Raw genomic sequence first — 25809 nt, 5'->3', positions numbered from 1 at the left:
GTGGCAGAATCGTGAGCATTATCAACACCATTTTTAGAAAATATGTTTCGGCTGCCAAAATTTCGGTGCACCTCTACTATCAACACAATTCATCTTTACATAGTTACAACTTTTTATAAAACATAGGCACAGGAATACATTCCAGGAAACCCCTATGACTTAGCTGGTACCAAGTTTCCATATATGTAATGAAATCACCAATTATTTTTGTTTTGGATCCAAACTAGAACCGCTCGGTACCTTTGTTTCTGTCCCCCTGGCCAATTTAATCCTCAATATAAAAGTGTGCACACTTGAAGTCAAACACTGACGCAGGCACAGTTCAGTATTCAGATACTTCTCTATTTTTATTTCCTGAACTCCAGCTAATATACAATGAGCCGGATATCTTACTATCAAATCAAAAATTAGATGAAAGACAGCGTGTACAAACCACAAATTATACATATTCATTATTGTGACAAAGGATAAGCTTTTTAGCTGGGTCATGTCTAAAAAAGGGAAAAGCAAACTATCGTAGCTAAAATAGGGTCTTGTTTTCAGCCCCTTCTTCCTCCTGGGTGTAGTCTCATGGTGCCGAAAACAGGCAAAATCTTCTTTTTGACGTTGCTCTTTTTAACCCTTGCAGTTTCGTTCCACATGAAGGGAGAAGCTGGCAGACATCTTAATTATGATTAAATGAGTATGATTAAGGTTGATAGCTGATAGTGAAAGATAAGCACTTATATCTATAAAAGTACCAGAAATAGGCATTTCACTTATAACACTCATGATCACATCCATTACAGTTCCCCCTTGAAATGCTTATTGCACTGGTAAAAACTGTATTTATTTATACAATTAAATTTTTTTTTCGAAATTCCAGCTCACCTATGCACCGATTATAACATTCATGTACTTTTTAAAAAAAAATATCAACACTTTCTGTTAAATCTACAAGCACTTACTTTTCTTGTGCTCATCCATGAATCCAGAGGTTTCCATTAGTAAGTCTTTCTTCCTCACAGGCTGTAGGTCATGACAAAGGAAGGAGTTGACCAGCTGACCTCATTAGCACACACCCTGCATCATCTACCCTCCCATTCCCAGTGGACAGAAACACTCAGCTGTCAAGCCTCGTTCACATCTCTGCATAGCGGGATCTCGCATTGCCACATGCATCTTTTTTTCCCTTTTTTTTAGTGGGGTCGGAGGCGTATGAACATTTTCACTCATCACACATATGGTAGCCCATCCACCTAATTGGATGCGCTACACACAGCAATTGCCCCAAAGAAGCTTCAGGACTATTTTTTAGAGTGGAGCTTGGTGCATTTTCTACTGTGATCTTTGTTGCAGTGCATTTCTGAAATGCAAGGAAACACACAGATGTGAATGGAGCCTCATTGTTCTTGTGTTATTGCACCAATTTCACTTTCAGGCCCCATTCACATCCAGTATAGTGGGAGTGCACATTTTGTGGCTCGTTTTTAAAAAAACCAAGGGGAAAATGCTGCAAACACATGACCCACAAAACACCAAAATCTCCCAATTACCACATGTAACCAACAGGCTGCCCTGTGTGTGTCACAAAAATGTCAAAAGTGTCCGATCTGTCTGCTATAATGTCACATTTCCGATAAAAATTGCAGATCGCCGCCATTACTAGTAAAAATAATAAAAATGCCATAAATCCATCCCCTATTTGTAGACGCTATAACTTTTGCGCAAACCGATTAATATACACTTATTTCAATTTTTTTAACCAAAAATATGTATAAGAATACACATCGGCCTAAACTGTGGAAGAAATATATATTTATGGGGATATTATAGCAAAAAGTAAAAAATATTGCTTTTTTTCCCAAAATTTTTGTTTATAGCTCAAAAAATAACAATCACAGAGGTGATCAATTACCACCAAAAGAAATCTCTATTTGTGGGAAAAAAAAGGACGTCAATTTTGTTTGAGTACAATGTCGCACAACCGCACAATTGTCAGCTAAACTGACGCAGTGCCAAATCACAAAAAATGCTCGGGTCAGGAAGGGGATAAATCCTTCCAAGGCTGAAGTGGTTAAAAAACGTGCACCTGGGAGTGGGAGGGTGGGTGATGCAGGGTGTGTGCTAATGAGGTCAACTCCTTCCTGTGTCATCTCTAGTCTGTGAGGAAGAAAGACATTACAAATGGAAACCTCTGGATTCATGGATGAGCACAAGAAAAGTAATTGACTGTAGATTTAATGCAAAAGCGTTGATATTTTTGAAAAAAAAGTACATGAATGCTATATTGGTGAATAGGGGAGCTGGAATTTAGAAAAGTGTACAAAGGTGAACTATCCTTTAAATAGATCATACATTTCTCCAGAGACTACTCCCAAAATAAGGGGAGAAACAAAAACACAAGCTAAAGGGGTACTAGCCCTCAACACATCTACAATGCTCCATGTGGACTTCAACCACACCACCTAAACTCAAGAGCTTATATGACTATATTACTAACAAATATGACTTGTTCCAGATACTTATGTGCCATCATAATTGTGCGTACAGTATATGGTAGACAGTGGGAGTTGGAATTCTCATAAGCTTGTATCTATAAGAATTACAAACATATATAGACATTATGATCACAGACTCATTACCATATCAATGTGTGCTTATCTAGCACTTACTTATATGATCAGAAGAAAAAAAATTACATTCCTCTGTCAAGGTCATCCATAATGGAAAAATCCCACAGGTAGTGTGTGGGCAGTGCTGTAAAGCTGCCGGTACCCATAATTGACTTTAAGTTAAAAGTTGTGCATAGTGCAATACTATATGCTAGTCGAAATACATAGGGGGCGGTAGTGAGCCCATTGTTACTGAAAGAAATTCCTGCCCATCTTAGCTCTCTCGTATAAGTTACCATAGCCACCAAGTATTCCCTTTCATAATTAGGCATAAAGCTATTTTCTCAGCTGCAAGCCAAGATTCTAAGATCAACAACAAACATATACTTATACTTCCCTATCGTTTTCAGCCAAGGAAGCTGCCATCTTTGCCTCTGTTTAATCGAAAACTGCTATGGTGATGCACATGTGATTTGTTATGACACCAGCCATTGGATGGTTTGATAGTTTGGCTGAGAGCACAGCCAATGAGCAGTTAGCATTCCTGGCATGCCTTTTTTTTTAAACTGTTTAAATCGATGGGTTTACTTCCACTTTAAGATCACTGTGCAGCAGTGGATGCCTATATCACCATAAAAACTACTTCCCTAAGCAACTGAACACAATGAGATTCAATCACAACAATCAAATAAAAAATAAAAAAAACATGAAGTGCTATAAGTGAGACTACCTATAGTCTAAGAATCTTCTGTAACTTCTCAAAAACGATAGTGCCATATTAAGAAACGGTGTAGTAAAGAACCCAACAGACAGCGAGTCTTTTGGGCTATGTTTCAATCTGTAAGATAATACATCTTCTAGTATTGCGTGGTGCTATAACAACTTCTACAAACCAACACCACGCGCTTAAATATAAAAATATATGTGCTCACCGCTCTATATAACCTCTAACGTTTATAATGCGCTTGATGTTAGAAAACCTTCAGTCACTTCCAGGGACTTCCACTTCCAGAGGTATATAAAGACGTTACCTTCATCGACACTACACCAACTCCTCCTCAGAGACACGAATTAAGAAATCTAGTGCTCCCCAATTAAAAAAGTTTATCAAAAATTTGTGAAATCAGCATACTCCCATAAAACAACCCAATGTATTGCTGTACATGTAGTCCAGCAGTAGCAGGTCATTCACACTTGGATCCACTAACATAAACCTGTGTGTACTAATCTATTTCCACCCTAATTCCACCTTATATGATGGCATCATAAATCGGAACCCCAACTTACGCCTTATGCCCATCAGTATTCTGTACAATCCCTCCTTGGATGATCTAGACACTACAAACATGGTCACCATTCACTCAGCTGAAAATGCACAGCAGCCTCACTTACACTCCATTTTCTAGCTTATACGTATTCAGCCAGTAGACACAATACTCACAGATCATTGTCTTTCCTTTTACCTTTCTGAACTCATTAAAAAGTACACAGCCACAACTGTGGACAAAGGGAAAATCTCTCTCCTCCTCTGTTTATACACCCTCGCTGAGTGTATTTCCCATTGGCACAATCAGACAACAACCCAAAAGTTGCACATGATGCTGCATGCACATGATTACATCCTTCTGCCTATGGGGGTAACGTTTGGTAAAGCCAGGTATTTTGCAGTTTTAATTGTATAAAACAGTGTAGATAAATGTTGGTTTCATTGCACATATGGAAAGTTGGTACCAGTAAGGTCCTGAAGTGTTTTCTGGAATGTATTCCTGTGTTTGTGTTTTGTAAAATGTTAGCTATTTTTGCTGCACCAATGCCACAAAATAACCCACTTACAATACACCAAATAGTGCCCAGGAAAGCTCTTTGAACATTGAGTAATGAGAACAAAATTAATCTGAGGGGAAACAAACCACCCATACTGTGAATCATGACGATGAAGCCGTTTTGGAATGGGGGTAAGCTACAGTGGCACAGGCATTTTAGTAAAAATTTATGGCACAGCTATTATAAAAGACTACAAGCCATCATTGATGTACACAATATTAGGAATTAAGGGTATGCAAACATTTGAAGAGGACCATTTTATTATTTATTTTATCACTTTCAACAAAAAAGAAATGTGTATGGGTCTGATCATTAAAAAAAAATTATCCACATCTTACAAATTTTGCAAAAGCTATGTAAAATTATTGGCACAACTGTATACTTAATGATGATAATGACTTACAAATCTGTACCAGTTGTATTAAAGAAAAATTCCAGGTATGCATATTTTTATTTAGTTTCATTGGTCCTGTCCGGAAGGGACACTCTGGGGACTATTGTGCCGCATTACTAGGTGGAGTGTTGCATGCACAATCCCTACTCTTGTTTCTGCCATTCAACTTGAGGTAGCATCTTCCTGCTGCTGCTCCAAATTGAGAATTGCAGTGCCACCTCTGTTAGTCCCTGCTACTGCCTAAAGGGACCTGGTCACCTCTATCTGTCTGAATCTCTTCTGTTACCAGCAGCTAGTTCATGAGTACCCAAGGATTTGCCTGGTGTCCCCTGAGCTATGTTGTCTTGCTTTACTTGTTCCCTCTATTTCATTATCCACTATCAGTTCTGGGGAGGCCTGCAGTGATCTTCTCAAGGATTTGACATTGACAGCATGAACCATTGTCCTCTGCTTGAATTTCTGTATGCCTCAGGCCGCGTACACACGGGCGGACTGTTCGCCCAACTTTGTCCGCTGAACAGTGTTTGGGCGGACAGTCCGCTCGTGTGTGGGCTTTCAGCGGACAGTTTCAGCGGACAGTTTGACGAACAAGGTTTTACGGAATTTCCGAAAAACTGTCCACTGAAACCTTGTTTCAGCGAACAGTCCGCTCGTGTGTAGGCTTGTTCGTCAAACTAAGTTCCGCGCATGCTCAGAAAGGATTTACACGCCGAAAGTTATAATGCAGTGTATAGGACGTCGTATTTTTTGTCCCGTCGTACGTGCCGTTCACGTCATCGCGCACGGTTTCAGCAAACTGTTCGTCCGTCGTGTGTGGCCATGTCCGTCCATGCTAATTTTGAGCGGACTGTTTGCCGAAACTGTTTGACGGACAAAGTTGGGCGAACAGTCCGCGTGTGTGTACGCGGCCTCAGAGTCTTCTTTAGCTCCATCAGGCATGCCCTCCTCGGTTCTATCCTGTTAGGATTTCATTGCAGCTAGACAGTATTTCTTGAGTTAAATTTCAACCTTAATTGCTGAGTATTTCTTCATTGCCTTACCCTGCGGAATCATTAACTAATCTGCCTGTAGCCTCTGAGCCTTCTACTGCAGAGGCTCTGTCTGATGGTGAGTCTCAGAATCCTTAACAAATGTTGCCCTGAGGAGTCGCAGACAGCTCCCAGGTTTTGAGAAACCTTTTAGGCACCTATTGGTGCACACTATCTAACTTTTTTTAAATACTTTTAATACACATTTTTTATACTTAAAAATGGAATGACAGCCTGTAGGTTTTTTTCCCAAAATCTTTATTTTGAAAAGGTATACAGTCAGAGAGGCATATTCCAAAATAAAACTAGTTGACATATATAGTGAATGGTCACAAGTTAATAGACCAATACATGTAAATACAGGCTAAATAGTGATAAGTAGAAATGATAACAAAAAGATCAGCTGTAATATGAATGGAGAGGCTGATTCCCGCTGTGCTGCTTAATTTTCAATAAAATGAAGGGGTAAAAAATTAGGGGAAAAATAAGAAAGGGGGTAGAAATTTGCAGACGGCCTGTTGATTCTATTAGGCTGTCATCTGTCTTGAATCTCCAAGAGGTCCTAAGACTAGACATGTGCAATTATTTTTTGGCTTAATTCAGCAAATTCTTTAATTCGGAAATATTCAAATGAAAACCCATTTAAAAAGTTTTTTCAAAAACAAAAAATCTGTAATTTGAAAATTCTAAAGAATGAAATACGAAAATTCAAAAGAACGGAATCACAAAATATAAACAAATTTGAAAACCTGAAAATCTGAAATTCGAAAATCCAAACATTCAAAAAATCCAAATTAAAATTCAAAAGAACGAAAATAAAAAAGAATGAAAATCCAAAAATTGGAAAACCTGAAATATTAAAAAATCCAAAATAATAACTAACTAATAATAACTATTACTAACTATTAAATTATAGGTTTTGGAATTTCCTTTCAAATTTTGCTGTTAGTGAACATAATGAATTTATCCATATTTCCAAAGTTCCAAATTATGTGAAATAAGGAATGCCGCATCGTAACAAATTATTAATGATAAATTATAATAATAATACTTTTTTTTATTATTGTTATTATTTAATAATTAATTACGTTCCATTTGTTTAGATGCTGTATTTGTTATTTTGGATAATTTGTAACTTTGGATAAATTAATATTCGTTACATTCACTAACAGCCATATTTGAAAGGACATTACCTATAATACAATATGTAATATAATACCTATAATTTAATAGTTGTTTCAGATTTTTGGAGTTTCCTTCTTATTTTTGGATTTATAAATTACGGATTTTTACAAAGAGTCTCCTGAGAAAGCGTGCAAAAAGAAGTTACTGCATATGCCTTTCAACTCCTCCACACTATCTGAAAAATCTTCTTAATTATGAATGGCAGCCCCCTGCTCATTAAGTGGGGGAAATGTCTGTTAGCCTTTATGCATACCTGGGCAGACAGCATCCCAGATGCCTGAGTACAGGAGGCCATTTTCAGAGGCTGCAAGTTTGAGCTCTCAGCACCCTTTCTGATTCACATTTTCCAACCTGCCTGTGTTACTGCACAGAGTAGCAGATGTCCATGAAACCTATGCAGCTCTCCTGCCGCAAGAGGTTATATGCCCAGTTCTGTGGTGGAAAGGATTTCAACCGTTGCACAGTTCCCAAACCAAAAGGGGTAATTGGTTTGGATCTCAGGGTCTTCAAGAATACTTAGCTGTAAGTCCCCATTTTTCTAGCACATCCTCAATTCCTTTGCCTTCCTATGGGTCACCACCCCTAGTCCGTCGCTCTGCCATTTGACCTGTGTCCCACAGCCTGTTTGTTCACCTATGTTCTAGTCCCTGTGTTTGCCTTGTTTTGCTCCCTTGGCATCCCCATTGTGGAATATCTTGATGACCTTCTGTAAAGGAACAGTTGGCAAAGGTCCTTGCAGACATTGTGGTGAGTATAGTTCAGACCTTGAAAAGGTTTGTTTGAATCCTGTACCTACAGAAGTCAATGATTTAATGTCCCTGTGACACTGACCGTTCAAACTGAAGGGTCATTCAATCAAGATCCAGTCAGACAACGCCATGGCAGTAGCATACATCAACCATCACGGTCAAACCCAAATTCATGCTGCAACAAGGGAGGTAGAAAGGGTTCTGTCCTTGGTAGAACTTCACATGCTAGCATTGTCCACTGCTAATATCTCAAGCATAGGCAATTGTCAGGCAACAATGCCTGGATCTGGGGGAATGGAACCTGCAAGTGTTCCAGGACCTGTGTGACAGGATGCTCCTCAAAATGGCGTGCATACCAGAACACCCTTCATATTGATCTTGCCAAGCAAACAGGGAGTTTCATGAAAGCAATGGCATAGATCAGGCTGTACTGAACCCACAAAGCCACCAGAGCATATGATGCTTCCGCCAAAGGATCTTTGTACCAAAAAACAAGCTTTCCCAGTTGCTCAGTCCACACCTTCTGGTCTCCAGGTTCAATAAGAAACTAGGCAAGCTTATTTTCTGGTGCAAAGATCCTTTGGCCGAAGCAACATATGATCTGGTGGCTTTGTGGGTTCAGTACAGCCTGATCTCTGCCTTTGTTTTCATGAAAATCCCTGTTTGCTTGGCAAGATCAATATGAAGGGTGTTCTGGTAACAGTCATAACTCTGGCCTGTCTCATGCAGATATTGCCTTAGCAAATCAAATAAGGTCTCTCTCATTTCTTGGCAGAGGAAGTTTAGCATCTAGCCTATTCCTCCCCAACTTTCCTGTCCCTGGCCTGTACCTTTCATTAATTGGATTTCAGTTCTTTTAACCATGGAAGCTCAGCATAACCTAGGGAAGTGTGCATGCAAATACAGTCTGCCATGGATTTTCCACTCCTCCACACTTACATCTGTCCATCAAGGCATTTTCATATTTGCACAACTCCTCCAATGAGGGAGTCCACTGCTTGCATCAGGGCTGAAGGCTCATGTGAGGAGTACTGAGGAAGGATGCTGTGATATTTTCAGGAAGCTATGTTCAGCTTCTTGATAACCCCTCCACCAGCCCTGGTCTGCCTGCATTCCAAACAGAAGCACAGAGATCCAGGAATGATGTTCCTTGGTTTGGAATAAAACAGGTTTTAGACAAAGATTTCTTTAGCATGTTGGTGGAGGAGGAGAAAAAAACAGAAAGTTAAAAGTATAAGCATTCATGTATCTGTTGAACCTAAATTAATATTTTCTTCTTTTTGGCATTTAATGATCTAGCTTTGATGTTTTTTGTGTTATCTGCTTAATGATTTTTGTGTGCAGAGGATCAGCTTCCTCCTGGCTTTCCTAATATTGATATGGGCCCCCAGCTTAAGGTTGTAGAACGAACAAGAACAGCTACTATGTTGTGTGCAGCTAGTGGAAATCCAGATCCTGAAATCACCTGGTTTAAAGACTTCCTTCCGGTAGATCCTGCCGCCAGTAATGGAAGAATCAAACAACTAAGATCAGGTAAGGGAGGAAACAGATATTGGGGGTAAAAATTCAATGTGGATTTTTTTTTCACTCTAACATAAAAAATACATTAGAATGGAATAACTGCATCAAAAAATGTTATATGCAAAGTATAGTCTATGCCCATAAGGAGCAAGCAGTGTGGGATTGTTTTCCTAAGACTGGAGAATTTAAAATATGGTGTAGCTCTGCACAAAAGCTAATCAGCTTGGCTCAGTTAGAATCTGATTGGCTACAAGGCACAGCTGCACCATATTTGGCACTTTCCAGTTTTAGTAAATCAACCCCAGTGTGTCCTCGTCAGCTGTGGAACAACTATAAGTTTCATCATAGGAAAGTAGTCACTCATGACATGAGTGATCTATTCTAAATAACATAACATACACAGTATTGGGGGTTATTTACGTAGTTCATCCACTTTGCACTACAAGTACACCTGGAAGGGCAGTCACTGTAAATCCAAGGGTGACATGCAAGGAAAATAAAAAACTGCATTTTTTTTTAGTTTGCACATGATTGGATGATAAAATCAGCAGAGCTTCCCCTCATTTCATATCTACCCCTCAGATTTAAAGCGACTGCACTTCCAAGTGCACTTGTAGTGCAAAGTGAATTTACCTTTCGAAATAACCCCCATTGTGTCATTTTATAATCCACAATGAGAAATAAAAATGCCTGCACTTAGCAGACAAGAAAATTCTCTGCTACATTTATTTTTTACAAGTATACATTTTAATATATGCAGCTAGTTCAAATCATCCACTAACTTATTATGTTTCTCAATTTACTTGCAAGATTTTCATGTGAAGGTTCCTGGCTTTACCTCCTGTTGCTCTCTCACTCTTTCATTGTAATCCTCCCACATAAGAATGTCAAGAACATGTCATGTTCTACAGCAACATATGTGTGCCATTTTGATGCTCAGTGCCCTCAGATCCTATTTTATATATTGCTTAGCATGCATTTCATCACTTGGTATACTCTCTCTAAGGCTGGGTTCACACTGCTGCGGGGGGAGATCCGGTTGTGATTCGCACCGCAAATCACATCCGATCTCCGTAGCGATGCGAGTTCAGCCATACAGATAGTATGGCTGAATTCGCATCGCTCCCGCAGCAAACTCGCACGGGACCCTTTTTTTGGTCCGCAACAGAATCGGATCGCATGGGGGTTCACACCATGCGATCCGATTCCTGTGCGAGTCGGCAGATCGCACTGCGATATGCGGACGGATCTGGGGGTGTCATTAACATATCATTGACACTCCCAGCCGTCCGCATAGGGCAGTGTGAACTGCCGGTGGGAGTAATGCGATGCGGGAAAACGCCGCGGATTTGCGGCGTTCCCGCATCGCAGCGGTGTGAACCCGGCCTAAAAAAAAAAAAAATTAATAATAATAATTAGAATGGAGACCCACTCAGGTAAATTTAGCAAAAAGTTGCTATAGACATTGTGCCCATTTGTGGTGTGTAGCTGTGCCAAATGGCCTATTTTATTTATCATCTTAAACCAACCACTGTGCTGTTTTGACTCCAAATCGTTTGAATTACGTGAAACAATTGTGTACCCCTTTTGATCTCACACTGTTTGCCTTGTTTTGTAAGCAATTTGTTTGACTTTTGATGTTTACATTTTCATGACCATATTTCATGTATGTATGTATACAATAATTATATATATATATATATATATATATATATATATATATATATATATATATATATATATATATAAACATTTCTGTCAGGTGCTGCAGTTATCAGTTATTTAGAGTCAAACATTTAGACATGCCAGTCTACATGGGTCAAAAACACTGAGAGCCTGGATTAGAAGATTGTGATCTCATCTTTATGTGGATAGCCTAATGTGGTTGTACACCCTTACCTTACCAAGTTGAAGTGACTGGCCTTCAGTTGATACACAAAGTTTAAACAAATCATCCTACATAAGTTGTACCTACTTATCTGCAGTCTTCTGTTCTCTACAGTCATTCAAAGTTCAATTTAGAAAGCTTGCCTGAGCTTTCAGAAAAAAGAGGGCAGAGAGGTCACATTCTGCAGAGCTAATTGGGGGGGGGGGGGGGGGAACGGACAAGCCCACCCCCCCACACAGCACACAGGAACAGAGTTGAGGCTTTCAATCAGCTGAAGCTCCCTCCCCTGTCACTTTCTACCTTGGTGTCAGGAAAACTTATCAGAAGTGATTTATGCTGATAGCAGCGGAATGAAACAGCAGACACTTAGAGATTGATTTGCTAAAAAGGGAGAGTGCCAAACCTGGTGCAGCTAGGGCCGCTGTTAGAAATAATGGGGCCCTCTACAGCCTAACTGATGGGGCCCCCAACCCTGCTCCTGACCCCACCCCCTGCACCTGCCCATCTGCCTACCTCCAATCCAATCTGCAAAAAAAAACAGAAGGGGATATATCCTCCTCCGTCTAGGCAATTTTTGTATAATGTGAAAGATGATTTTATGCTGAGTAAATAGATGCCCATCATGTCACGCTTTAAAATTGTGCACACTCATAGAATGATGAAAAACTTCAGTGCTTAAAAATCTCCAGGTTACATGTTTAGAGTTACAGAGGAGGTCTAGTGCTAGAATTGTTGTTTCGTGCTCTAACACACACAGTGATACTTCACATGTGTGGTTTGAACGGCATTTACATATGGGGGCGGGCCTAATGTGTGCGTTTGCTTCTGAGTGCGAGCTACCGGGGACAGTGGCGTTTTAAATTATAATTTTTTATTTTACTTTATTTTATTTATTTATTTTACTTGTTTTTGCATTTTTTGTGAAACATCCCTTGTAATAGGAATCGTTCGTGACAGATCCTCTTTATGGAGAGATGGGGGGTCAGTAAGACTCCATATCTCTTCTCCAGGCTGGAAAGCATGAGATCGAGAAAAAAAAAAATCCACGATCTCATGCTCACAGCCGCGATCGTGGCTTTGTTTACATCCGCAGCCAAGACTTGACATCATAACGTCACGCCCGGGCCTCCGACGGGCATAGAGATGACTGGTGACCATCTGGTCACCGGAAATCGCTATGTTTGTCATTTGACGGCGGCTGATTCTTTCTCCAGGTCACTGATGGCACGGGAGAGCCCGGAGATGTCCCCTCCCTTTACCTGTAGGAACGATCAAGCGGTGGAACTGCCGCTATGATCATTCTTATGGTGCACAGGATCACCGGCTGAAAATAAGATTATCTGAATGATGCCTATAGCTGCAGGCATCATTCAGATATTTCCTCTGAAAGTTAGACATCATATGACGTCCTTGAGCGGGAAGTGGTTAAACAGCACTGAGTGGCTGCATCTCCTTGGTGGGGTGGTCAAGGGTGATAAAAAATTCAGCTCAACTGCCTGCTTGTATTGCTCCACCCACCTGTGTAAACGAGTCCTATGATCTTGTTTAAATGTGTGGTCTCAGATCTGGGCATTCCTCTCTTGGGCTCCACAGAATGACTGTCTGCCTGACACCCTTCCCATCCCAGCCTACTTTTAATCTCTTCCAACTGTTGAGCAGCTCAGTACCTTCTCTGCAGCCCTTCAAGGTGGCCATAGTGATTACTTTTTCTTTCATTCCTACTGCAGCAGCCTTAAATGACTACAGAGAATGTACTGAGCTGCTCAACAGTTGGAAGAGATAAAAAGTAAGCTGGAAAGGAAGGAGTGTCAGGCAGACAGATCTGAGACCGGAGGCTGCAGGTTGTGAGTAGGGATGGACTAAGGCATGTTTGCACACTCCACATGCAGAGCCCGCCAGGAAGTCGGCACAGTGCTGCGCTAATCACAAGCAGCAAGACATTTCCCAATCTCTGCAGCCGCACATTGGGAAAATGTCTCACTGCCTGTGATTAGCGCGTTCCGACTTTCTGGCAAGCTCTTCACGTGGAGTGTGCGAACATGCCTGAGGCCATCCCTAGTTGTGAGCAGTGAGGGGAGAGCAGAAAGAAACAGGAGAAAGTGAAGGTAGGGGAGGATCGGTGTGATTGTCTGATCTTACTGGGAAGATGTAGAGCATGGGTCTCAAACTGGTGGCCCTCCAGCTGTTGTAAAACTACAAGTCCCATGAGGCATTTCGAGGCTGACAGTTACAATAATGATTCCCTCAGGCAGACCATGATGGGACTTGTAGTTTAGCAACAGCTGGAGGGCCACCAGTTTGAGACCCCTGATGTAGAGACTTCCATCCCCCTCCAAATCCCTCTGTCCCAAAATGACCCCCAAATCCCCTCTCCTAACACTAGCAACCCCCCCCCCCCCAATCAACCCAGGGAATATGATTTCCCACCTGGGAGCCACAGGGAACAACAAACATGCTCACAGTATGTACAGTATAAAAATACAAAGTACTACATGATTCATGAATATGCCGGGTCCCCCTGTTATGTGATGGCACCCAGGCCCCCTATTAGGATGCCTGTTAGTACCCCCTTATCAGCGGCCCTGGGTACAGCTCTACTCGGCTTTTAGGTTTATTTATTTTTTTGTCAAAGCCTAATTAAGTTAGAAACTTATTGGCTACCATGCACAGCTGCACCAGATTTTGCACTCTTCAGTTCAGTTTTAGTAAATCAGCCCCTTAGTGCTCTTAATTGAAACAGTACACACTATGGAAGGGTATACTTTGTTCATATTTCATGTCTGAGGTTTACAAACACTTAGCCTGTGTTTACACTAGCAAAATCTCAGAGATCGCATGTTATTCGCACCTGCATGATGTGATCTCTGAGCAATGCGAGTTCATACAGTTGTATGGCTGAACTCACAATGTCTTTCGCACAGAAAATAGTGCAGGGACTTGTTTTTCCCTGCACTAGAATGGGATCACATGGGTGTTCTCACCTATGCAATCCCATTCCTGTGCGAGTTCACAGTTCGCATTGCAATCTGTGAACCAAACTGGGGGTGTCATTAACTTTGTTAAAGACACCCGCAGCAGTTCACACAAGGCAGTTTGAACTGCCTGTGGGGAAGGAGCGATGTGTGAACCGGCGCTGGAATTCCGCTGGTTCCTGCATCACACTAGTGTGAACCCAGGGTGAAAGTTAAAATGAGGTAGTTGTCTGCTAACTGTGCATAACTATTGGCTGAGGGGACACTCCTGGTTTCAGCCTTCTCTCAAAAGAATCTGCAAAGAGAAATATATAATAAAAAATAAATCAAGATACAGTTAACTACAGGATAAGCCACACATAGTGGGGTTGATTTACTAAAACTGGAAAGTGCAAAATCTAGTGCAGCTGTGCATGGTAGCCAATCAGCTTCTAACTTCAGCTTGTCCAATTAAGCTTTGACAAAAAAGCTTATGGTTTTTATGCAGGACTACATCAGATTTTGCACTCTCCAGTTTTAATAATTAAACCCCAATGTGTCTAAGCTCACCTGAAGACTTACAGTGAGGTAATAGTAGCAGTAAATCAATGTTCTTCATTAGTAACCAGGAAGCATAGCTTGATAAGTCTTTATTTGATTGGTACCACACTCCCTAGCCTGTATGTCACTTCATCTTCAACTATTTACTGTCTTACAACTTACTGTTTTTAAATCAATCTCTTTGTTTTCTGCCATTCTTCTGCTTGGAGAGGGGATCAGTACATGCCTTCAATGCAAGAACTGTCATAAGCCCACACAAAAAAAAGAATAATATATATATATATATATGTGTGTGTGTGTGTGTGTGTGTGTGTGTGTGTGTGTGTGTGTGTATGTGTATATATATATATATATTACAAGTACATTTCATAAAATTAGGATATAATCAGAAAGTTAATTTATTTCAGGAATTCAGTTCAAAAAGTGAAACTTATATACTTTATATAGATGCGTTACATACAGAGTGATGTATTTCACCCATTTCATCCTTTTACTTTTAATAATTATGGCTTACAGCTAGCGAAAACACAAAATTATGTATCTCAGAAAATTAGAATATTACATAAGACTTGATTGATTTTTAATACAGAAATGTTGGCTTACTGAAAAGTATGTCCATGTACAGTATAGTATGCACTCAATATTTGGTTGGGGCTCCTTTTACATGAATTACTGCATCAATGCGGTGTGGCATGGAGGCAATCGGCCTTGACGCTGCTGAGATGTTATGGAAGCCCAGGTTTCTTTGATAGGGGCTTTCAGCTCATCTGCATTGTTGGGTCTGGTGTCTCTCATCTTCCTCTTGACAATACCCCACAAATTCTCTATAGGGTTTAGGTCAGGCAAGTTTGCTGGCCAATCAAGCACAGTGATACCATGATCATTAAACCTGCTTTTGGCAGTGTGGGCAAGTGCCAAGCCCTGCTGGAAAATGAAATCAGCATCTCCATAACGCTGGTCAGCAGAGGGAAGCATGAAGTGCTCTCGAATTTCCTGGCTGCGCTGACTTTGGATTTGGCAAAACACAGTGGACCAACACCAGCAGATGACATTCTCCCCAAATCATCATGGACTGTGGAAAATGTTGCATTTAATTTGGAAATCAAGGTCCCAGAGTCTGGACGAAGAGTGGAGAGGCATAGAATCCAAGTTGCATGAGGTCCAGTGTGAATTTTTCACAGTAGGTGATGATTTGGGGAGCCATGTCATCTGCTGGTGTTGGTCCACTGTGTTTTATCAGGTCCAAGGTCAGCGCAGCCCTCTACCAGGAAATTCGAGAACACTTCATGCTTCCCTTTGCTGACCAGCTTTATGGAGATGCTGATTTATTTTTCCAGCAGGACTTGGCACCTGCCCACACTGCCAAGAGTACCAACACCTGGTTTAATGATCATGGTATCATTGTGCTTGATTGGCCAGCAAATTCACCAGACCTTAACCCCATAGAGAATCTGTGGGGTATTGTTAAGAGGAAAATGAGAGGCACCAGATCCAACAATGGAGATGAGCTGAAAGCCCCTATCAAAGAAACCTGGGCTTACATAACACCTCAGCAGCGTCAAGGCCGATTGCCTCCATGCCACACCGCATTGATGCAGTAATTCATGTAAAAAGGATTCCTGACCAAGTAACAAGTATTGAGTGCATGCTATACTGTACATGAAAATACTTTTCAGTAAGCCAACATTTCTTTATTAAAAAAAATTTTTTATTGGCCCTATGTAATATTCAAATTTTCTGAGGTATTGCATTTTGGGTTTTCACTAGCCGTAAACTATAATCATCAAAATTTAAAGAAAGAAATGCTTGAAAAATGTCACGCTGTGTATAACGCATATGTATAAAATATGAGTTTCACTTTTTGAATTTAATTCCTGAAATTAACTTTTTTTATGATATTCAAAGATTATGCATCGCACCGCTGTGTGTGTGTGTGTGTGTGTGTAGTCAAAATTATTGCGACACCTGCCTTTACACGCACATGAACTTTAATGGCATCCCAGTCTTAGTCCGTAGGGTTCAATATTAGGATGGCCCACCCTTTGCAGCTATAATAGCTTCAGCTCTTCTGGGAAGGCTGTCCACAAGGTTTAGGAGTGTGTCTATGGCATAGTTTGACCATTTTTTTCTGGGAGTGCATTTGTTAGGTCAGGTACTAATGTTGGACAAGAAGGCCTGGCTTGCAGTCTGCACTCTAATTCATCCCAAAGGTGTTCTATTGAGTTGAGGTCAGGACTGTGCAGGCTAGTCAAGTTCCTCCACCCCAAACTCTCTCATCCATGTCTTTATGGACCTTTGCTTTGTGAACTGGTGCATGGTCAATGTATTGGTATGCTGACACCTTAAGAATTCCCTTCACTGGGACTAAGAGGCCATGCCAAAACCCTAAAAAACAACCCCACACCATAACCCCCCTTCACCAACTGATTTGGATCAGTGCACAAAGCAAGGTGCATGAAGATTTGGATGCCCGAGTCTGGGGTGGAGGAACTTGCCTGGCCTACACAGAGTCCTGATCTCAAACCCATTTGGGATAAATTAGAGCAGAGAATGTGAGCCAGGCCTTCTCGTCCAACATCAGTTCTTGACCTCACAAATGCGCTTCTGGAAGAATGGCCACACATTCCCATAGACACACTTCTAAACCTTGTGGACAGCCTTCCTAGAAGAGTTGAAGCTGTTATAGCTGCAAAGGGTGGGCCAACTCTATTGAACCCTACAGAGTAAGACGCCATTAAAGTTTATGTACATGTAAAGGCAGGTGTCAGAATACTTTTGACAATATAGTGTATGTATGTGTGTGTGTGTGTGTGTGTGTGTGTGTATATATATATATATATATATATATATATATATATATATATATATATATATAAAAAATATACACTGGAGATCACAAATAGAGAACAATTTATGAACACTTGCTTCTTTCAGAAATAATCTTCATTGCTCAACATTTGATGGATTTTTTTGTTGTGGCTATACCGTGCTAATAGAACAGTGTTTTTCAAAATAACCAAGTCACTTCAACCAAAAAAACCTTTATTTTGTAGAAAACACAATGATCAAAATTAGAGCACAGCAATGATTGCAGCACGGAAAAAGATCACAACTAAAATTTCTGAAGGTTACAAAAATCAACAATTACATTACTAGTCTCTCACACTGCTCTGGTGTGATTTTGCTCCACTCTTCTTTCAGTCTTCTTTTCTTGGCCATAATTTTTTCGCCATGGATTTTCCAGAGTTTTTTTATTGGGTTTAGATCAGGACTCTGGGCTGGCCATTTCATTATTTCAATGTTTTCAGCTTCAAGGAGCTGCCTTATGCATTTTTCTGTGTGACGGGGAATTGTCGTGCATGAAATTGCTGGCTGATTGGGTGATGAATGCAGGGAAAGAACCACATGTTGTCAGAGAAGGTTCTGATAAACATTTGCATTTACTCTGCCATGTAGCTGTATTCTTATACAGCTACATAGCAGAGTGAATGCTAATTTTTATGAAAACCCAATTCCTGCTGCAGATACCATGGCACTTCTCCTCCACCTTTCACTGACTTCTTTACACACTTTTGGTTCAGCCTTTCCCCAGTTTGATGACGAACATCATTTTTCCCATCAGACCCAAACAAAGTAAACTTGCTTTCATTACTATAGTGAACTTTGGACCAGTTCTCTTCTGTCCACACAACATGCTTCTCAGGAAAGGTTAGTCTAGCCTTTTGAGTCTTTCTGCTGTTGAGAAGTTTGATCACTGCGGAGTGGGCTTTCAGTCCAAATTCTCTTAAACTGTGAGACGCTGTTTGAGGAGACAGATCCTTACTCTGTTCAGCGCTGAACTGGCAATTGCAGCTGCAGTGTTGAACCAATTGCCCATTGAGATTCTGCCCATTATCCTGTCCTCTTTTGCATTTGTCTTTCATGGACGATCAGACTTCTTGGGGGACTTGAATGAGTTTGTGACATTGTAGATGCAATATTTTCGAAATCACAGATTTGAAATGACTAACTGCGTTAGGCCTCATGTACACTGCTGCTGGTTAACGGACGTTCAGAGGCAGTTGGCTGCTTTTTTCAGCTGCCCCTGAACTCATCCAATGTTATTTTATGTGTACAAGTACACAGGTTCTTTTGATGTCATTTTTAGGCAGCTGAGTTTAGAGGCCTTTTTTGGAAAGCAGTGAGTTCAGACGCTGAATTTAGAGGCATTTCAAGCGGCAAATGCTTCGCATTTAGCCACGTTTCATTTACAGTAGTTTTTCATTTCAAACGCTTCTAAGCGTAAACACGGCATGTAAATGTGGCAAAGCGGATGTTTTAAACGTGGATTACTAACTGTTAACTTAAATCGTTCAGGAGAGGTTGTAAAAACGTCCTGTGTACATTAAGCCTCCTTCCTCGGACATCCGTTTTTGGACGATATTCGGATCGTGTGTATGGGGCATTAGGCTGCCAGTTAAATAAGGTTTCTCAGGTAAATAAAGAAATTTGTAGCGACGCATCGCCCTGCACTTGCGGGTCCCACTGGGTCAGTGGTGCGGATCTGGAGGGCCGTGGTGAAGCGATTCCCTGGCTCGGGTAGGTGGTCCCCTCGCTGTCCCTTGTGGGGTAACCCGTTGCTTCCCCACTTCAGAACCATCCCGGACCCGCAGCTGTGGATTCGTTACGGTATTAGGACTCTGGGGGATGTAATTTCCAATGGGGCTCTGGTCCCTTTCCGGGGGCTGGTGGAGAGGCATGCTGTACCTGGCAGTATGCTTTTTCGGTATTGGCAGTTGCGGCATGCCTTTCGGGCGCAGTTTCCGGAACCGCCTATCCTTGAACTTGATGCACTGGAGGACCTCCTGGCTCAAGACTCACTTACGAAGCCCCTCTCGGAAGTATACACAGTTCTGATCAATAGCTCGTCCTCTAGGTTGGAAACTTTATGGGACAAATGGAGGGGGGACATTCCAACTCTGGATAGGGAGGACTGGGAGGACTGCCTGGAGGAGAGTATTAGGCTGTTAATATCTTCTAAGGATCGGTTGATACAAACGAAGGTCTTACATAGAATACACTTTACGCCTCAGAGGCTACACAGAGTATTCCCGGACAGGTCTCCGCTCTGCCCTAGATGCCGCTCCTGTGAGGGCTCCTTCTTGCATATGTTTTGGACGTGTCCACGTATATCGCAGTATTGGTCTGCGGTGATGGACTGTATTAACGAACGGCTCCAGCTGAGTGTCCCACTGACGGCTGAGCTGGCACTCCTGGCCATACACGATGATATACAGAGACCCAGACCCACCAAAACCTTAATTTCGTTATTACTGTTCTATGCCAAGAAGCAAATCTTTCTCAAGTGGATCTCGCCTCTTCCACCTACTAAGAGGGCCTGGGAAAAGGCTGTAGATGCTGTACTACCTATGTATAAATTGACTTATACTAGCAGGGGCTGCCCGCAAAAATTTACGAGGGTGTGACAACCGTGGGTGGGTTCTACAGAATAGTCGATCCTGTTTTACCTTCTGTCTATTGTCCCCTATCTGGGGGTATGACTTTGGTGTTGATATACTGACTGGTTCTGTGATTTTTCGCTCTGTTATGTGGCGTACCTTGCATCTGTATTGTATATTGCGTCATATACTGCTTGTAATTGCTTGCTTTTTTACTAATAAAGACCAACCTTTTTGTTAAAAAAATAAAGAAATTTGTACAAGGTGCCAGATTAACACCAAGAACTGGGACGTATCGAAGGTGTTCTCTAATTTTGATCAATGTTGTTTTTCAGATATCATTGAAGTTTTTTTATTCTGTGCTTCAAAATATATGTAACTCATGAAATATACTTAACAAAATAGGAATAAGCAGTGACCTTGAAATTTAAGAAATTGTAGGTTCCCTAATTTTGATCTCCAGTGTGTGTGTGTGTGTGTGTGTGTGTGTGTGTGTGTGTGTGTATATATATATATATATATATATATATATATATATATATATACTCTCTGAATGACATTTAGTTTGCCACAGCAAATCATAAAGAACGTCTGCTTTGCATTTTATAATGGGGACAACCATGGACCATCCCTGCATGATGAACCTTGATAGATCTGATTGTACTCTCCACTGGGAGAGCGTGTTACAGGGTGACAACACAGGAGAACAAGTGTGAGAGATAAGAACAGAGTGTTATCATCTTGTTACAAGAAGTGCCTGGACTGGCACAATAAACAGGTATTTTTTTTTGTGAAATCTGCAGATTTAGAGATATTAAATATTTTTGAAATCTCTTTACCATGTCAGAAATGTTATTGATTAGGTTTGCATATGCTTTAATTTGTGAAGTTTTCTTAGAACAATATTGTTAGTCCCTCTCAACCAAGCATTGTACTTGTATCTGTATATTTGTGTTTATATTAATTAGAATAAACATGTGACTGGGCTATGGACGTTCTGGTATTATCATATTCTTAAGCAGAAAATGATCTTTAAAACATGCCCTCACTAGTTTACTTTACAAGGTTGTCCATGACTGGAAAACAGAGAGCGGGGAGCTAAATTGGCTGAGAAACCAACTATAGTACAATCTGACTACAGTGCCTCTGTTTTGAATTTTGAATTTGAGGATGAATTGCTTCACAAAGTATGCAGTTACAGGTCAGCAAGGATGTTTTTAAAGTGTATTTACTGCTTATTAAGATAATGCAAACACTTGAATGCTTATAGCCTGGCCATAGGTTAACGTTTAGGATATATATATATATATATATATATATATATATATATATATATATATTTGTGTTATACTTAGACAGATACTTTCTTTTTTAAATGTCATTCTCATTCTCCCTTCCCCCATAGTGCTGGTGGTGTATTGCTGCTCCAGATGAAAATTATAAGTGTAATTTTCCTTGTTTGCTTGTTACTGTCTTTATCTAATGTTGCTGTGCCAGTATTAAATATTTTTAGTTTGTCTGCTTCCTGCTGTAATACTGCTAAATGCCTATCCCTCTTCCCTACCCCCCCAAACAAGAATGTCTTATAATTTAATATTCTGCTTTTCATGAACCTTTGCGGATATTGCTGTTTACATTTTGGAAATTATGAACTGCATGCAGTTCTCTTGTTTTTTTTCCCTCTAAATTTGTTTTAAGTAGGAAATTCTTACTATTTTCCTTGTGAACTGGTTAATAAGCCTATTTTATCTGTTATCTATTGGAGCATTGTTTTCTAATATATAGTTATTTATTAGAGCTCTACAGGATATAGGCCTTTTTACCAAATATTGGTGCTTACATCTCCATTTTAATTCAATGAATCAAACACTGAAAAAGTGGAACTTTAATGGTATGTAGTTCCATTGCAACAAAACACCATTAGGATAAAAATTGTTGTATTTCACCAAGCATGACTAAAATTGTTCTTATAAGAAAGCATTTGCGTGTAGATTGTATGCCTCAATTCATTACATGTACACAAATGCATGAATGTGCAAACATTTTACATCTTGGAAGCACCCGCAGATGTGCTGTGCCTACATCACCAAATTGGCCACAACTGCAGTTTCAGAGACCTGCGATACAACCCACTGGCGTTCATAGCACTTATTTATATCCATTTATATCCATGTATATTTGACTAAAATGAGAACTTTTCCACCAGTTCACCTGCATACAGTATATTCCCTCTACCTGTATTGCATATGGAGTCCATCAATATGGGAACTGAATAAGGAGTTCCTTCTTTTTTGACAGAATTGAAATAAATGTCTCTTTGGTAGTGTCTGTTCCTCTGAAGAAGTGGACATATTATTCCAATGAAACATATCATTATAAATTAAGCAAGAATGTTCAAGATACAGTGGAACCTCGGATTGCAAGGAACACGGTCTATAAGCGTTTTGCAATATAAGCTGTTTTTGAAAATCCTGAATCGCTTTGCGAGCGTTGTTCAGCAATATGAGCAGGATTCAAGCCTCTGGGGTGTGCAGTACTGCATTTAGCCAGAGGTGCGGGGGCACCGGTGATGATTGGAGACGCACGGAGACGCTCGTGACACTCAAACACTCCGTTCCCGAGTGTCTCCAAGTGTCTTTGGCGCCCGCACCCCTGGCAACATGCGGTACTGCATAGACAACAACAGTGGTTGTAGAACGGAGTTTCCATTATTTCCCATGGGGAAACTCGCTTTGACATACAAGTGCTTTGGATTACAAGCATTCTTCTGGAACAAACTATGCTTGTAATCCAAAGTATTACTGTATATGAAATCATGTTTAGGGAAAGATGTAAAATGTATGCATATTCATCCATTTGTATACACAATATGAACTTCAGCATGTTCTCTTTAAGCAAGTGCTTGTTTAATATGAATAATTATTCTTTGCGTTTAATAATATGCTATTTTTTATCTTAATCGTGTTATGTTGCAACATAGCAAATTACCATTAGTCACACAGCCAGTGCCAGTGAAAGGCCGGTACAACTAGCCCTGTTGTACCGGGCCCGGCCATCAGGGAGAGCCCGGGCAATCTGAACAGTGTGCAGAAGAAGAAAAAAAAGTATTTCTCCAACTCCCCCCTCCTCCGCTCCTCCCTCAGTCCCCCCTGTTCAGCTGCTCTCAATTAGCACTCACTCCAGCTAAACATCTCAGAGGCCGGAGCCTGACTGTGAGACCATGTAGTTTGAGTGGTCAGGAGGTGATGTGGTCAGCTTTGAGGATGATCGTTCCCGGATTCATCTGGTGTGCACACATGAGCTGCATTAACAATATGGTGGCAGTGGATCTGGATTCTCAGGGGACTGTAGGTCAGCCCAGTCACATTAACTGCAATGTAAAGTCTAATGTCTGCTTTTCATGTAGCACAGCTGTCCTGACTGAAAAATTGGGTTTTAAACTGCACTGCCCAATTTCTTACAGAAGTGCTACATGAAAAAGGAGATGCTATGGTTCACACCATGCCTGGGGCTGAATCACACAGGAACGCACTGTGCGTTCCTATGCAATTCACATGTGGGTCTGTGCAGTGCAATTTCAAGCTCATTCATTTTGAATGGGCTAAAATTGCAATGCACCAAAAGTAGTGTATGCACTACTTTTTAAAATGTACTGCAACCAAATCACATGGTGATCCAGGGCTGGCAGGTGCAGGGCAAACACACTACCTTTGCGACCTGCGTTTAAAGTGTCATTAACTTTTATTGACACCTGCTGCAGATCGCAAAAGCAGTGAGTTTTGCATGCAGGTTGAATTGTACAGGAATCCGCAGCACATTCTTTCCCAATTCAAATGCAGGCATAGTGTGAACCGGCCCTTAAACATAATATTACTTCTCATTAAAGTTTAGAAAAAAGTTTTTTAAAAGTGGGCTTAGCTGACATAAGACACAGTCATCTTAGACTCTAACCTCACCCCTTTAAGCCATGCCTAATAATTATGCGTAATTTAAACCACATCCGTTTTTTAGCTCCATGTGGCGCATATTTATAAATTGGCCACACCACAATTTAGCCTTTGTATATACCCTAGCCTGTCTGTATACACTAGCCTCTCTGTATAGGGGTGGGGGGAGGGATGAAGGAGGTACCAAGGGTGGGGCTGAAGGGGCCCTTATCAAGTAAGGCTGTAGGCGGCCCCATGATTTCTATCAGTGGCTGTGCACACAGCAACTGCTTGCCATTACTGGGGCCAACTCAGTGATCCCTTTCTCTTAACTTTCTTAGCTTAACTTAAAATTCACGTCTTCTGCTAGGGGACGCCAAGAGTTTTGCCTGGTGCATTTGGAATCTATACTTTAAAACGTTGTCAATGTTTAACCATTTAAGCCCTGGACCATTTTGCTGGCTTAAGACCAGACCACTTTTTGCGATTCGGCACTGCTTCGCCTTTACTGACAATTGCGCGGTCATGCAACGTGGCTCCCAAACAAAATTGACGTTCTTTTTTTCCCACAAATAGAGCTTTCTTTTGGTGGTATTTGATCACCTCTGCGGTTTTTATTTTTTGCGCTATAAACAAAAATAGAACGACAATTTTGAAAAAAACAACACATTATTTTTTATTTTTTGCTATAAGAAATATTCCCCAAAAATATATAAAAAGGCATTTTTTTTCCTCAGTTTAGGCCGATACGTATTCTACATATTTTTGGTAAAAAAAAAATCGCAATAAATAGGGGATAGTTTTATGGCATTTTTATTAATCATTTTTTTTTACTAGTAATGGCGGCGATCAGCGATTTTTATTGTGACTGCGACATTATGGTGGACACATCGGCCATTTTTGACACATTTTTCCATTGGACCATTGTCATTTGATCTCTTCTCCAATCACATGGAGCAGAGATCAGTGTCACTTGTTGCTAGGCAGAATGGGGAGATGCTGTTTACATCGGCATGTCCCCGTTCAGCCTCCCCGTGAGACGATCACGGGTATCCCCATGGTGATCGAGTCCACTGGACCCGCGACCGGACTCGCAGGGTCCCAACCGGCATGCACACACGCCATGGCAGGGCGGCAATTTTAACTGGACGTACCTGTACGCCAGTTTGCCTGCCCGTGCCATTCTGCCAACGTACATCATCGTGCGCCGGCCGGGAACTGGTTAAATAAAAATAAAATCAGATAAAGGCCCAGAAAAAAAATAAGTTTTTACTTTTGTGTTTTTCCTTTCCACTAAACAATTCTTTGAACTTGTTAGGGACTTTGACCATTCCAGGAAGCTTATTTCCTAGTACAGTCATAGTTTACCATACTTTCTTATTGCCTCATCATAGAGGTGTGTCTGTGACTGTCTATGTTGGCCCTTCTCCTACACCCATCTGTATTTTATATAGTGTCACTTGGCTGCTGAAATCACGTCCATGATGGTCACACCCAGCAACCCTCTCAGGCCTTTTGAATGCCTACAAAAGGGAGGCTTTTACAGGCATTTAGCGTATGCATAAATCATGTTAATTACACATATAGTCTTATGGGAGGAATGTTATTGAAATTAATGGACTGGTGATAGGGTTTCTTTAAATACTGGAGAGGATGACTATGGTGCACTTATACTTAAAGAATATTTAAACCCAAAAACAAAAATAAAAAGCATTACTGCTTACCAGACCTTAGATGTAGGCACTGCATT

General features: G+C 40.8%; 1 protein-coding gene across 21 annotated transcripts in view; it reads left to right on the top strand.

Annotated features, from left to right (window-relative positions):
* The window catches only part of PTPRS (protein tyrosine phosphatase receptor type S), a 733740-nt gene that overhangs the window by 162926 nt on the left and 545005 nt on the right, over positions 1 to 25809 (top strand). For all 21 annotated transcript variants that reach the window (XM_077475694.1, XM_077475692.1, XM_077475693.1 and 18 more), the window contains one exon: positions 9119 to 9307. In XM_077475694.1, the coding sequence (XP_077331820.1) occupies positions 9119 to 9307 (189 nt within the window). The remainder of the gene's footprint in view (positions 1 to 9118; positions 9308 to 25809) is intronic.

The sequence above is a fragment of the Lithobates pipiens genome, unplaced genomic scaffold (genome assembly GCF_037356315.1).
Source record: "Lithobates pipiens isolate NorthernLeopardFrog02 unplaced genomic scaffold, aLitPip1_a1.2 Scaffold_13, whole genome shotgun sequence".
Taxonomy (NCBI): domain Eukaryota; kingdom Metazoa; phylum Chordata; class Amphibia; order Anura; family Ranidae; genus Lithobates; species Lithobates pipiens.
Note: the sequence above shows the minus strand (reverse complement) of the source record. Positions and strands in the feature narration are given on the sequence as shown.